Genomic DNA, 14,553 nt, shown 5'->3' on the forward strand with positions numbered 1-14,553 from the left:
ACACACACACACTTGTGCAAGCTAAAGAATATTTACTTGTCAAAAGGTGGTTACATTGGGCAGTTAATCAGTAAAGAGTATCATATCTATCTTTGTACTATGCTGCTGAAATATATATTAAATGCAAACAGCAGGGGCACTTATTATAATAGAGATGTATGTGTGTGTGTGTGTGTGTGTGTGTGTGTGTGTGTGTGTGTGTGTTTGTGTGTGTGCCTGTGTCTTTTTATGTCTATAGGATCATGAATGCAACTGAATGGATGCGTGTGTGTGTTGGAGCATGCACATGTGGTTTTTTGTGTGTGTGTGTGTGTGTGTGTGTGTGTGTGTGTGTGTGTGTGTCTGAGGGGATGCAGGTCTGTAGGAATGATATGCTGACTATGTGTGTGTTGGAGCATATATCTGTGTGTGCATGCGTATATCTGAGTGGGTTTGGGGCTTGTTTGTTGATGCTTGTCTATATCTTTGCATGTGTTTGTGTGTGTGGGGGGTTGGGGGAATTCTAGGAATGTGTGTGCGTGTATGTGTGTGTATGTGTGTACTTGTTAAGGTGGCTGTATTTGCTAAAATGATGCATGGGTTGGAGAAAGAATACTCGTACTGTCGGGTCTGACAGTGCAGTGTTCAGTTTAGAAAATGGTTATTAGCCACTGATGAGGTGCTCCTTTATGTGGCTTTACCTTTTCTTTAAATCACAGATTATCTCTAGTCTAGTTGCCTAAACCACATTAGCCAATTAGTGTGGGCAGAGAGAATCTCGATGAATTCCAGGACATTTATTTTAAGTTTTAAGTTGTTTCTATCAACTCTTTAAGCAGATTGCCTAGTTCTCATAACAGGACATTAATGCCTTTGCAAAGACAGTTTAGTAGAGGCCATACAAAAAGGTATGATATGGCCATGGGATATCCTTGCAAAATAGTTGTAATGAAATTACAACTATGAAAAATCTAAATAATAATTAGAAACCTTAAAACCTCAGGACAAGTAATACAATTAAAAGCTTTCATGACCTTCTGCTCTCATGACTTATTCAGTAGCAAATTTAGTTCTGTTAATGAATAAAAAGTATGTAACATGGTTAAAGTTTGGTCTCATACGCATGCCTAAGTGCATGAAATTGCTTATCGAATAAAGTTTATTGACTTTCAGCCTAGTTGGCTGGTCTTTCTATCTGTTAGAAAAATATGTATTAATGTATATGTTTAGTGCTTATTAGAAGCAAAGAAGGGATCAACACATTTTTATTCTATTAATGTTATGACAAGAAAAATGAATTAATATGAAACTGAAAGAAACTGCAGTGTGCTTTCTGCAAGTTGGCCTCTGACCCCGGCAGCTGCTAGCACAGCAAAGGTTAATGTTTATGCTTTCCACAAGTGATTATCTGTTGGGTCAGGAAATTAAAGTGTAAAATAATGAGAATCTTCTGCTCTATCCTGCTTGAACAATTGGCCTTGTACATGTTCCTAGATAACGCACAGCTGCAAGGAAGAAGTGATACATGAAACAAAGAGTTGGTTAGAGAAATGTATTGAGAACTGTATCTGCTATTGTGCTCAAATTAGCTTAGAACCTTGAGTGGCAACTTTCATAAAAGTACATTATAACTAACCAGGTGGCTAGCAAGGCCACGTTGTTTACCAAAATTCTTTTTTAAGCAAAATGTAGTATCAGCACCTCTGATGAATAGAATATTGTAAGCTAAAATTATGTAAAATAACTTGTGACTGACCACGACAGTCTGGTAGGCAATGGCTAACAAGAAAGACTATAAAAATTGTGTACTTCCTGTTTTATTCAGACAAAATTCTGTACTTGTACTTTTTTTGCCTCCTGGTGTACACTAATAAAGTGCCTGAACCTGAACCTCCTGTGTATTGATCTTTTTATTACAGTATTTTTAATTTAACAGATTGGTCCTTGTGTACCGGAATCCCTCAAATCGGCTACGGATCAGAGCGTAGCGGTGGTCGGAAACCGTATACGGGAGAAGACACCAAAATGGTTCTTCTTGAGAGAAAAGACCTCCGACTGAATTGTCGTTCAAAGAGGCTGGCCACTTTCTGATCTGTGACTGAAGAGCGGATTTCCACTTCGAACCTTGCTGGTCAATAACAGATGCTCAGGTAGGGAGAAATTTTGCTTTTTTTCTGTTTTAGATCAGGGACTAGGTTACAGTAAATGATGTTTTTTGTCAGATTTGTTATACAGATCAGGGACAGAAAAGTTACTGTTTTTTTTGGTCATAGATCAGGGTAACAGAATAAGGTAGGCAGTTATTCTAGATAAACTGTGAAGAAAAACTAAAGTCGTGGTACCACGTGATAGGAAGGGTTACGTAACATTTTTTCAGTCAGAATAACATGGGAAATCAGTGCACTAAAACATTGCGAGATTCACCCCTAACTGAAGACACAAAATACATGCAACTACAACGTGTTGATAATATTAGATATTATGCAAAATGGGTTAACAAATATGAATTTAATGGTAAATTAGACAAATCTTCACTTGTTATACTTATTAAACAGCTTAAAACTGATGCGAAAGGTCAGGTAAAAAAACAACGACAATTAGGCATTCCTCAGGCGCACAGGTGGATTGAGGAAGCAAACCGTAGGGAACAAAAGAGTAATAATTCAAAAGCATTGTTCTTAGACAAAGAATATAATAACATAGTAATAGCGACGGGTCCTCTGCCCCCTCCGCTTCCCTTACTAGGATATGAAGTGAGTGGACAAGCTGGTCCACCTCCACTGTATCCTGATATCCCAGCAAAACCGAAACCGTTTGTTAGAGATCCCATTGAGACTAGGTCCCGAACACGTAAAACACAGGGGGACATAGAATCATATCAAATAGAGAAGAATTTACAAGCTGAGAGTGAGGAAGAAATATGTCCACTCATAGAAGTACCAAATCCACAGGCAGGACAGGCCGGACAGGACCCGACTCTCTTGGTATATAGACCATGGACACCGGAGGATATCCGGAAGGCTACTGAGGGAATCCCCCATCCAAAAGTTAATTTTGCAAAATTCTTAGAAGATTTACAAGGCATGAGGTTAAGTTACCACTTAAATGGGGAAGAAGTAGAAAAAGTAGTTAGACAAATTGTAGGTCCAGATTGGCATATGATTTGTGGCACCTGGAATCCTCGTAATGCAGAATTTAAGCCACTCCCACATAGTGACGCAGAACTAGACAACAGAGTGAAGGGCCTTACAGACCGAATCTCTGAAAAATGGAAACCTAGAGCAGACTGGACTTGTATTAATCAATGTATACAGCAAGAAAATGAAACGGCAGATGGGTACTATGCCAGATTATTAGAATGTTTCAATAACCACAGCAGTATGACAATTCCCGAAAATCAGACGAATAATTCCCCATATGAACAACAATTGAAAAATGCATTTTTAAAAGGTTGCATTGCACCTGTTAGTAGCTTCATTACGAAGCATATGATAGATCATCGAACAAGTAGGTTACAAGCCTTACTTGAATATGCTAGACATGCTGAAAGACACTTTAATAGCAAAAAGAAAAAGAAAGCGCAAGTCTTCACTGCTTAAGATGGAGCTGAGGTTTATGTATTACAGTCTGGCAAGAAGGGTAAGAGAAATGCCCAGGGAAACAAACAATCTGACAAACGGTCAGAAGATTTTGAAGAGAGGAAGAAAAAGGGAGAATGCTTTAAATGCGGGAAAAAGGGACATCTAGCAAGGGATTGTAAACAAAATAAGAAGGTAGCTACAGAAGATAAGGGAGATGAGGACTGACTATATGATGGTACACCATATGAGGGTCAGGAGTCATCAAAAAGAGACAATAAAGAAAGAACAAATGTAAATGTGATAGAAGGAGTAGAGGAAGTGCAAGTAGACGTAGAAGATGAAGAAAATGAGATTTTAGACTTAGCATTATTGAGCCTTGAGCTCTACCTAGCAGACACAAAACCGGAAGTTACACTTCTGGTAGAGGGGAAGGAAGTTAAATTCCTGTGTGACTCAGGGGCATCGCGGACTCTGATACACCCCTCCAAGTTGCCGGAACATTCAGAATCACCTGATTATATATTAGTGAAAGCTGCAAATGGACAGCCACTTTCCCATGATATAGCAATAACTGACCCTGTTTCAGGTATGACTCAAAACAGTAAAATTGTTGTTTCTGCAAAATGTCCAGTGAACCTATTAGGTAGGGACCTTATGCAGATATTTGGCATAGCAGTAGTTCCAACTATGCAGGGTATGGAGGCACAGCGACAAATGGATACTTTTGTGGTGTGACCGGAGGGTGAAACTTTTTACTGGTACAGCCAGGACTTGGTTACGACTGGTCCAGGGGCAGTGACCAAGGAACTGATGAACGTAGCCATGAGTAAATCCTCCTCCCTTGACACTGACAGACAACATTTGTTGCATTGCACTCTGTATTAATGTAGCACACCAGGACATGATAAGAAATATGAGCAAGAATTGTTCAAAAATCGTGCAAACAGATTAGTATTACGTAATCTGTACTGGGATACTGAGGGGAACAGTGTTCTTAGCTGTTCATTACCTCAAGAGTTCCTTGCACTTTACAAATCTAATCGATTACCACATGTTAGTTTAACTAAAAACAGAAGTACAAAATTAGCACTCTTATTAGAAGAAGAGGAAAAAGCCTTATGTGACATACCAGAGATTCTTCAACAGGCAAATCAGATGTAGGACTTATTCGAACAGCAGGACCAGTTATTATTACGCCAAATTCAGCATTTAGACCGCAAAAGAGACAATATCCTTTGAGAAAAGATGCGGAGATAGGAATCAAACCTATAATTGCAGCATTACTTAAGGAAGGAGTACTGGTGGAATCTCCTGATTCACCATATAATACACCCTTATTTCCTGTTAAAAAAGCAAACGGGGAATGGTGTATGGTCCAAGATTTACAAGCTGTAAATGATGCAGTGATACCTAGAGCACCTATGGTGCCAGATCCACACACTTTGTTAAATGATTTGAAACCTCACCAGAAATACTTCTCTGTGGTAGATATCAGTAATGCATTCTTTTCAATACCTATACATCCTGATAGCCAATATTGGTTTGCATTTACATTTTAGGGGAAAAGGTATACTTATACTCGACTACCACAGGGATATTGTGAGAGTCCAACAATATTCGCACAAGAAATGGCTAGTAATTTGGCTAGATTTACCCCACAGGGGGGTAGTCAGATTCTACTTTATGTAGATGACATCTCGCTAGCAGCCCCCACCCAGCAACAATGCAGGGAGGATACCATAGCACTATTACAATTCTTAGCAACACAGGGACACAAAGTAAACAAAAACAAATTACAGCTTTGGAAAAAGCAGGTTAAATACCTAGGATATGTAATATCCAAAGAAGGTAGAATACTAGATGAGGATAGAAAAACAGCAATTTTACAAGCACCCAAACCAACGACCAAGAAGGAGATGATGTCCTTCCTGGGAACAACCAACTTTTGCCAGAGTTGGATTCCAAACTATGCTTTGTAATCTGCTCCACTGACTGATTTGATATACAAAAAGCTGATGGCAGGACAAGATTTGTTACAATGGACACTTGAAGCAGAAAAAGCTTTCTGCAGGTTGAAGCAATTGATAGCTTCTTCATCAGTCTTAGGATTACCAAACTATCATAAACGTTTCTTTCAGACTGTAGACTGTAAGCAGGGATATATGACATCAGTGTTAACACAACAACATGGGGATAAGCAACGCCCCATAGCTTACTATTCATCACAGTAAGACCCAGTGGCGCGATCCTTGCCCCACTGTGTACAAGCAGTAGTCGCAGCTGCAATGGCAGTACAGGCTTCAGCCTCAGTAGTGTTATTCCACCCTCTCACATTGAGAGTGCCTCATGCAGTCGCGATAATTTTACTGCAAGAAAAAGTAGCATATCTTTCTCCTGCTAGACACCTTTTCTGTATGACTATACTGTTGAGCCAACCTCATATGACAATTGTACGATGCACGACATTAAATCCGTCAACTTTGCTCCCAACCCCTGCGGATGGCACACCGAACAGTTGCCTGCAGGAAATTGAGCAGAAAACATTACCCAGACTAGATCTCACAGATATTCCCTTGGATAATGCCGAGGTGACATATTACATGGACAGCTCATGCAGAAGAGGTCCTACAGGAAAAAATCTAGTGGGGTATGCAGTAGTTACAGACACTGAAACCTTAGAAGCTCAATCCTTACCACACAACTTATCTGCACAAGCAGCAGAATTGATTGCCTTGACACAAGCTTGCACTTTAGCAAAAGACAAATGTGTAAACATATATACTGATAGTCAGTATGCTTTTTCTACTGTACATGTTTTTATGCAGCAGCGGAAAAATAGAGGGATGATAACATCTAGTGGCAAACCAATTAATCATGCGCAATTTATTTTAGATTTGTTAGAATCCATTCAGTTACCTACCAAAGTAGCTATTTGCAAATGCGTAGCTCATACGAAACAACAGGACAGAATTTCAAAAGGTAATGTGAGAGCTGATGCAGCTGCAAAGCAAGCAGCTTCAGACTCAGAAACTTTTCTTCTAGATGAGGAATTACAACCCTCTGAAATTTTAGATCTAGAAATGTTAAAAACAATTCAGACGCTTACTAGAAAAGCAGAGAAACAAAAATGGGAAAGACGAGGAGCAATCCTTGAAAACAGACTGTACATCTCTAAAGAAAAAAAAAAACAATTTTGCCGTCTAATCTGTTTAGATATGCAGCTTTGTTGAGCCATGGGCAGTGCCATGTCTCAACACGGGGGGTGGTACAGTTAGTAAACCGAATATTCCAAACATATGGATTTACAAATTATACAAAAAAATTTTGTGCGGCATGTCATATTTGTAACAAACATCATGCACAAGGAGCATTAAAACCTAAACAAGGGAGTTTTCCTACACCGCCATATCCGTTTCATACCATTTGTATGGATTTTATAGAATTGAACAAATGTGATAACAAAAAGTACTGCCTTGTCATTGTAGATATGTTTTCTAAATGGGTGGAAGCTTTTCCGACCAAAAACCCAGATGCAACAACAGTGGCGAAAGCCCTCGTAAAGGAGATTATTTCTTGATTCGGCATACCAGAAAGGATTTATAGTGACAATGGCACACATTTTGTGAATCAAACCATACAGCAGTTGGGACGTTTCTTTGGGATTTCCCTGAAGAACCATTGTGCTTATCACCCTCAGTCTGCAGGACTGGTGGAGAGGCACAATGGAGTCCTTAAAAATAAACTTAGAAAGTTATTTAGTGAGACACAGAAGAACTGGGTGTACTGTCTGCCTCTGGCACTGCTGAGTATGCGAACAGTCCCAAATGCAAAGGGTTTAACTCCTTTTGAAATGGTGTTTGGGAGGGCATATTATGTACCTCAGTGGAAAGCTCTCATGCCTGCAGAACAGGAGACTGATAGTTCACTAGCTAGTTATATGAGGAAACTGTTAACAAATAAATCTCTTTTGCAGTTTAACTCTGTTTCAGATAAAGAACAGACCAGACCATTGGAAGCGATTCTAGCCCCAGGCACGTGGGTCTGGGTGAAGGTAACAAAGAGGAAGAATTGGGCAAGCCCGAAGTGGGAAGGACTGTACCAGGTATTATTGGCAATGCCTACTGAGGTCAGAGTAGCTGAGAGGACTTCTTGGATTCATTTGATGCATTGTAAACCAGTAAAGAACTTTCAACGTGATAAGAACATTGTAACTGTTACACAACAAGAACAAAATGGCCAAGAATAGAACAAACAGAAATGCGGAGCAACCTCAAAAATGCTGCATGATCATCTTATTGATTGCACACTTATTAACTGTACTAGTGACAATTTTCTTTTTGTTGTGGTTTTTCCTTTTTTCAACCACACAAGTAAAGTTGTTTAAACGTGATGAATCACCCATAGACTGGCATCCAAAGTTTAACATGTACCTAGCAATTAAACGTGTATATGCTGAGACTTTAAACATTTCAAACTGCTGGATTTGTACAGCTATATCAACAGCATATGGGGGACTATTAATGTCCGCTATTCCTTTAGGGATCAATGAGACTTGGGAAAGTCTGCTTTTTGACACTACAACTGTGAGATCACAGGATAAAATAGCATTGTATTTACCTATTACACAAAAGGGGACTGTGTGTTTTTATAAAAACGATATTCTCCAGGTGGGCTGGAGTAACTGTAACATAACAATATCTTATAAATGTTATATTAAGACTAGTAAACCAAATCCATGGAGGGTGCCAAAAAAATTACCAATAAACAACAAAAGCACCTCGGACCCAGCGGTGAATAGCAAACAGTTTAATTGAGGAAATAGTTGATTAAAAAATTAACACTGAAAGTTTTAACATACACGTTTTCGTCCTGACGAAGTTCAGGATGAAAACGTCTATGTTAAAACTTTCAGCGTTCATTTTTTAATCAACTATTTGCTCAATTAAACTGTTTGCTATTCACCGCTGGGTCCGAGGTGCTTTTACTGTTTATATATTAAGACTAGTAGTGGGAATACTGTTTGCAATACTAACTATGATTCATATTTGAACTCAATGAAAACGACATTGAATGAAATGCAAAGAAATCCTGTTTTGTTTAAACAATTGTCAATCATAGATAAGAAAATGTTTCATGCAGGGCGAGTGCGTATTAGCACTAATGTTGAAAACTGTTATTTTGTGTGAGGGAAAAGGGCATACAAATGGCTACCTGAGAATTGGTCCGGCAGTTGTTTTTTGGGCTACCTGGTTCCAGCCATATGACACACTGCAGAATTGCCTCTGGGAAAAATATGGAACATAAGAGATATTACCAAGAAAACTGAAGATCCAATCGAGAAACCTGTGAATCCAGTAGGGCGAATTGAAGCAAGCTGGAAAGACCATAACTCCGTGAAGGACAAAGACAAATTGACACATATGGACTTGAGTGACGCTGTTATATCTTGGGCAGGTATACTCCCAGCATATGGCGCAGTAAAATTGATTTGGGAGTTGAGAAAACTGTCGAAACTTCTTGAAGTAATGAGTAATGCAACTTTTTCTGCTCTCGAATTAGTGACTGATGAACTAAATGCCATGAGAAATGTTGTGTTGCAAAATCGTATGGTTCTTGACTTCACCCTGGCGGCGAGAGGTGGTACGTGAGCGCTGATAAAAGAGGAATGTTGTTCTTATATACCAGACAATAACCATGAGATTAATAACCATCTAGAGGTGATTCAGCAAGTGTCAGACATAACCAAACCAGGCCCAAACCCACTGACAAACTTTTTCCAGAATTTGTTTGGGGGTGGTGGGGTACCATCCTAATGAACATTCTGATTGCCATTTGTGTAGGTTTACTCCTATTGGGAGCATGTATTTGTTGTGGAATTCCCTGCATGAAAAGATTCATTAAAGATTTCATAGATATGTCTGTCTCTGAAACCCTGTATCAAGACATTGAACTTGAAAAACTGGTTCCAAATGAAATTCTTTCCGAAGTCTAAACTGAATGACTCTCTTAACTGCAAATCCTAAGTGGAAGAGGTTAGGAGAAGAAATAAAACTGTTTATGCTTTTGAGAATAGAATAAAAAGTATTAACAGGGGGGAAATGTTAGAAAAATATGTATTAATGTATATGTTTAGTGCTTATTAGAAGCAAAGAAGGGATTAACACATTTTTATTCTATTAATGTTATGACAAGAAAAATGAATTCATATGAAACTGCAAGAAACTGCAGTATGCTTTCTGCAAGTTGTCCTCTGACCCCGGCAGCCGCTAGCACAGCAAAAGTTAATGTTTATGCTTTCCACAAGTGATTATCTGCTGGGTCAGGAAATTAAAGTGTAAAATAATGAGAATCTTCTGTTCTATCCTGCTTGAACAATTGGCCTTGTACATGTTCCTAGATAACACACAGCTGCAAGGAAGAAGTGATACATGAAACAAAGAGTTGGTTAGAGAAATGTGTTGAGAATTGTATCTGCTATTGTGCTCGAATTAGCTTAGAACCTTGAGTGGCAACTTTCATATAAGGACATTATAACTAACCAGGTGGCTAGCAAGGCCACGTTGTTTACCAAAATTCTTTTTTAAGCAAAATGTAGTATCAGCACCTCTGACGAATAGAATATTGTAAGCTAAAATTATGTAAAATAACTTGTGACTGACCACGTCAGTCTGGTAGGCAATGGCTAACAAGAAAGACTATAAAAATTGTGTACTTCCTGTTTTATTTAGACAAAATGCTGTACTTGTATGTTTTTTTGCCTCCTGGTGTACACTAGTAAAGTACCTGAACCTGAACCTCCTGTGTATTGATCTTTTTATTACAGTATTTTTTATTTAACACTATCATTTATGTTTATCCCTGTTAATGTTTTTTGTGAACAAAATTTTAAAATGTGCTATAATTCAGACAGTGGAGGTTTTTATATTTGTAACTTATGTTAAATTTATCTCATACTATTAGCGGTATTTCAAGAAATCTATCTTGTTTCCCTAAATTCAAATAACTGAGTTATTAAAGTGTCCTATATTACAAAATTGATCAAGTTCACACTGACATGTTGTGTATTAATATTTAACTTAATTTTTTTCTGTTTCCTATTTTCATTTTAATAGGTATGCAATCTTGCGATGAATCATTTAATACACTATTAGGAGCTTCCGTTATGTTTCATCTGGATGATTACAGTTTTATAAATAATGGCTCAAACGTAGAGTGGGAACGGAATTTAAAACGCATCGCTCACATTAAAAACGGCACTGTATTCAATGGCAGCCTTCCAAGTCATAGAATATACCAGTTATATGAGAATGGTACCCTTGAGATTAAGAATATTCAGAATGAAGACCATGGAAAATATGTTTCCAGAATCAGAGATGAAACTGGAAAGATACATAGTTCTACTTATTGTTTGTTTGTTTATGGTAAGTAAGATATGTTGTTAATGTTGAGTTATAAACTGCAAGGTCATATCTTCTGTCTGGATGTGTGACGGTACTTGTATAATAGGATACAAGTGTATAGTGAAGCCAGGTTCATAAACAACATGGAAACTTCTAATAGTCACTTCCCACTGGCATTGTTTGTATTAAGCCTGAAGAAATATTTGGAAATTAAATCTAAGAAGTGTGCTGAATGCTCTGTTAAGTGCACATGTTATCCTTAAAGAATGTACAAAAGTATAGAATTTCAAGACCGTGTTTATCACCTACTAGAAGAAATAAACTAGTAATATCTCAAACTATTAGTGGAATGCCAAGAAATCTATCTTATTTCCCTAAATTCAAACAACCAAGTTATTAAAGTGGTACTGTGTCAACTAATTATTTCTTTGAAAGAAATTAAATATCTGGGTAAGAAATATAAACATAATTTGAAATGTTTATTTCCTCTAACTTTAATGCTGTTGTGGACAAAGACAGAACTGACTGAAATTACTGGAGTGAAATGAAATGAAGTACATTAACAGGAGTGTCAGTTCTGAAAATGAAATTGTTCCTAAGACATTTTATTTTTGACATACAGCAAAATGCATCCATCTGTGCTGCTGGTCAGTTTGTGGACTGGATGAAGTGGCAGATGATCATCTGTCCTAATTCAGTGTGGTGGGGGTCTGGGCTTGGTTAGGGATCACTCCTTGTGTGACCTCTAGTGGTGGCCAAGAGACTCACAGGTAATGGTATAATGAGGAGGACTGACATCATGTCCTCTTCATGGTAGACAGATGCTGTCGCTATAAGGTCTGATGTCACTCAATATCAGTCCTCTGTGTAGGGATTCTGACTGGCCACTACAACATGATGACAGCCATTGTCTTCTCTGATGCTTCCTGGAGACCCCTGGCTCTCTAACTCTTTTGACTTGCTGCAAAAGGCCAAATTTCTGAGTACTTGGGGGGACTTGCCTGGTGAAGGTATATGTGTGAGATTGCCAGAAAGGAGCTATAAGGTACCCAGAGAGAGAGAGTTGGTGGGCATGGCGATAAGCTGGAGAGGTAGCAGTACATCTGTTGAAGAGTGTTAAAAAAGACAATTTCTAGAATTTTGTCAGAATATTTAAAAAAAATAATAACATCTTAAATTTCTTATGGAGCAACAAAAACTTTCTAACTTGCATTTACTGTTTATTCAGACTGAAGAACCTCAAATCTAAGGGAGGCCTCAAACTTCAAAATCTAAATTTTTATCTCTCCATTACAACATTTATATATCAGGACAAATTCAGTGCCATAAATCCAATACACAATCTTGGGTAAAGATGCTAAGTTCAAGTAACTGATTTAGGTATTAATCAGCTGTTTCTTTCTGGATCAATCATTTGTTCACGTCTGAGAACTTTCTATGCCCATCAAACATTTGATTGTGGAATTTGGCAAGTTTACGCAACACAAAGACTCTCAGTTTGAGTTCAAAGAATATCAACCAGTTTTTGGGAAATCAAACATTACCATAGATGATAAACCTTTACAGCTCATTAAGTTACATGATAGCACCTTTTATGAAACATTACATTGCCAAAAAACTAGCAGCAATTTATACCCATTGTTTAACTTAATTGATATAGCAGTTGGCTCACATGCCTCTGTGATTGTCTTTGACCACAATATAATAAAGATGATCCAATCATTGCTATTTAATCTCAGACAGAAACACCAAATCTCATGTATTTATAACAGTCTGATAAATTAAACATATTATACTCAACCTCATACTTTTAATTTCTGGATGCATTACCTACTGCTAGAAAATGTGGAGGTTAACTGGGAGAAAAAATGGTAGGGTACCCTTCTTAAAATGTTGTTATTCACAATGTATGATATTTCATAACTTTTGCTATAGTCCTCATATACTGGCATCATCTTCTTTTGAGTGTTTGCATTGTTCTAAACAAATAACAGATATGTGTGTGTGTGTGTGTGCGCGTGTGTGTGTGTGTGTGTGTGTGTGTGTGTGTGTGTGTGTGTGTGTGTGTGTGTGTGTGTGTGTGTGTGTGTGTGTGTTTGTGTGTGTGTGTGTATTATTTTTTTTAATTGCTTCATAATCCCACTGTCTGGGCAAAACTACTTAAATCTTGCATGGAAATTGTAAAAGTGTTAATGTATTTTAAATATTCAGATCTCTAATGTTAATAATTTAAATAATATTTGTATTTTCATTGTATCTGCCTGAGTTGAATTCTGTACTCCTAAAAAGTGGGAAAATAAGCCAATGATTTCACAATAACAATTGAATAGTTTATTTTTGAAAGCTTTACACTCCTGGAAAATTTCAGAAAGTTTTATTAACATTGCAAAAAGCTCTACTGATTTGAAAGCAGTGCACATAATATTTGTGTTCTTGTGTTTGTGTTTCTAATTAAAGAATATTTTTACATTATCTTCTTGATCAAAGTTTAGGGTAACCTGGGCATTTAACATGAAGGACATATTTAATTTCAGTTGTTATTTTGTTCGCTCTACTCTTATGGTACAGAGGGATGAATCCCTGTCTGTGACTCTGGTGACCTGTGTTTGACTACCTGCCCAGGCACTGGAGGGAGTGGTGCAGAAGAATGGATGACAGTGGCTGTTGCCAGCTTACCCACCCTGGAAGGAGTCAGGAGCTTTGGTCCACTGCTTGGGTGACTCCTAGGACTGTGAGCACTGGGTACTACACCTATTTGTCACATCTGTTCTTGTCTTATAAAGTCTTCTTTTTCTATTTCTCTTACTTATCTAAATCAGTTTGTCTACCCGTCTTCTCAAATCTTTTTTTCTCATTAGATTGGCCTTTTTCTTTCTCTGTAATCATTACTATTTCTTTGTTTTCCTTACCCTGTTTGCTCACCTCACTTCCTCATTATGCTTGCCCTCCATTTCTTATTACATACCTACTTCCTCATTATGCTTGCCCTCCGTTTTTTATTACATACCTATTTCCTCATTATGCTTGCCCTCCATTTCTTATTACATACCTACTTCCTCATTATGCTTGCCCTCCATTTCTTATTACATACTTACATCCTCATTATGCTTGCCCTCCATTTCTTATTATATACCTACTTCCTCATTATGCTTGCCCTCCATTTCTTATTACATACCTACTTCCTCATTATGCTTGCTCTCCATTTCTTATTACATACATACTTCCTCATTATGCTTGCCCTCCATTTCTTATTACATACCTACTTCTTCATTATGCTTGCTCTCTATTTCTTATTACATACCTTCTTTATTTTCACAGAAAGATACCCCCCTTGACAATCCTGTTATAGATTCATAGCTTCTTAGTTATTCCAAGGCCATCAATTCTAATGACCATTATCATCTTACCAGTGCCCCCTCATGTGGTACCTTCTTGCTCCAGGGGCTCATATTGATCAAAACTGAAGTAAATTTGTGGATATGCACTCAGTCATCCAACTTATCTTTAAAGACATGTAAGGGAAATGTATTCAAGAGGCTTGGCAGGTACTGGGTTAAAACCTGTTCTGCCATCATGTCTTTGTGAAGATTTGG

The 14,553-nt window shown here is 37.8% G+C and overlaps 1 protein-coding gene across 2 annotated transcripts in view; it reads left to right on the top strand.

Moving 5' to 3' along the window:
• The window catches only part of LOC122791812 (signaling lymphocytic activation molecule-like), a 528,221-nt gene that overhangs the window by 32,077 nt on the left and 481,591 nt on the right, over positions 1 to 14,553 (top strand). For both annotated transcript variants that reach the window (XM_044059767.1, XM_044059768.1), the window contains exon 2: positions 10,673 to 10,981. In XM_044059767.1, the coding sequence (XP_043915702.1) occupies positions 10,675 to 10,981 (307 nt within the window). In that variant the 5' untranslated portion in view covers positions 10,673 to 10,674. The remainder of the gene's footprint in view (positions 1 to 10,672; positions 10,982 to 14,553) is intronic.

Source organism: Protopterus annectens, chromosome 17.part0 (genome assembly GCF_019279795.1).
Source record: "Protopterus annectens isolate FY-2018-M chromosome 17.part0, PAN1.0, whole genome shotgun sequence".
Lineage (NCBI taxonomy): Eukaryota > Metazoa > Chordata > Ceratodontiformes > Protopteridae > Protopterus > Protopterus annectens.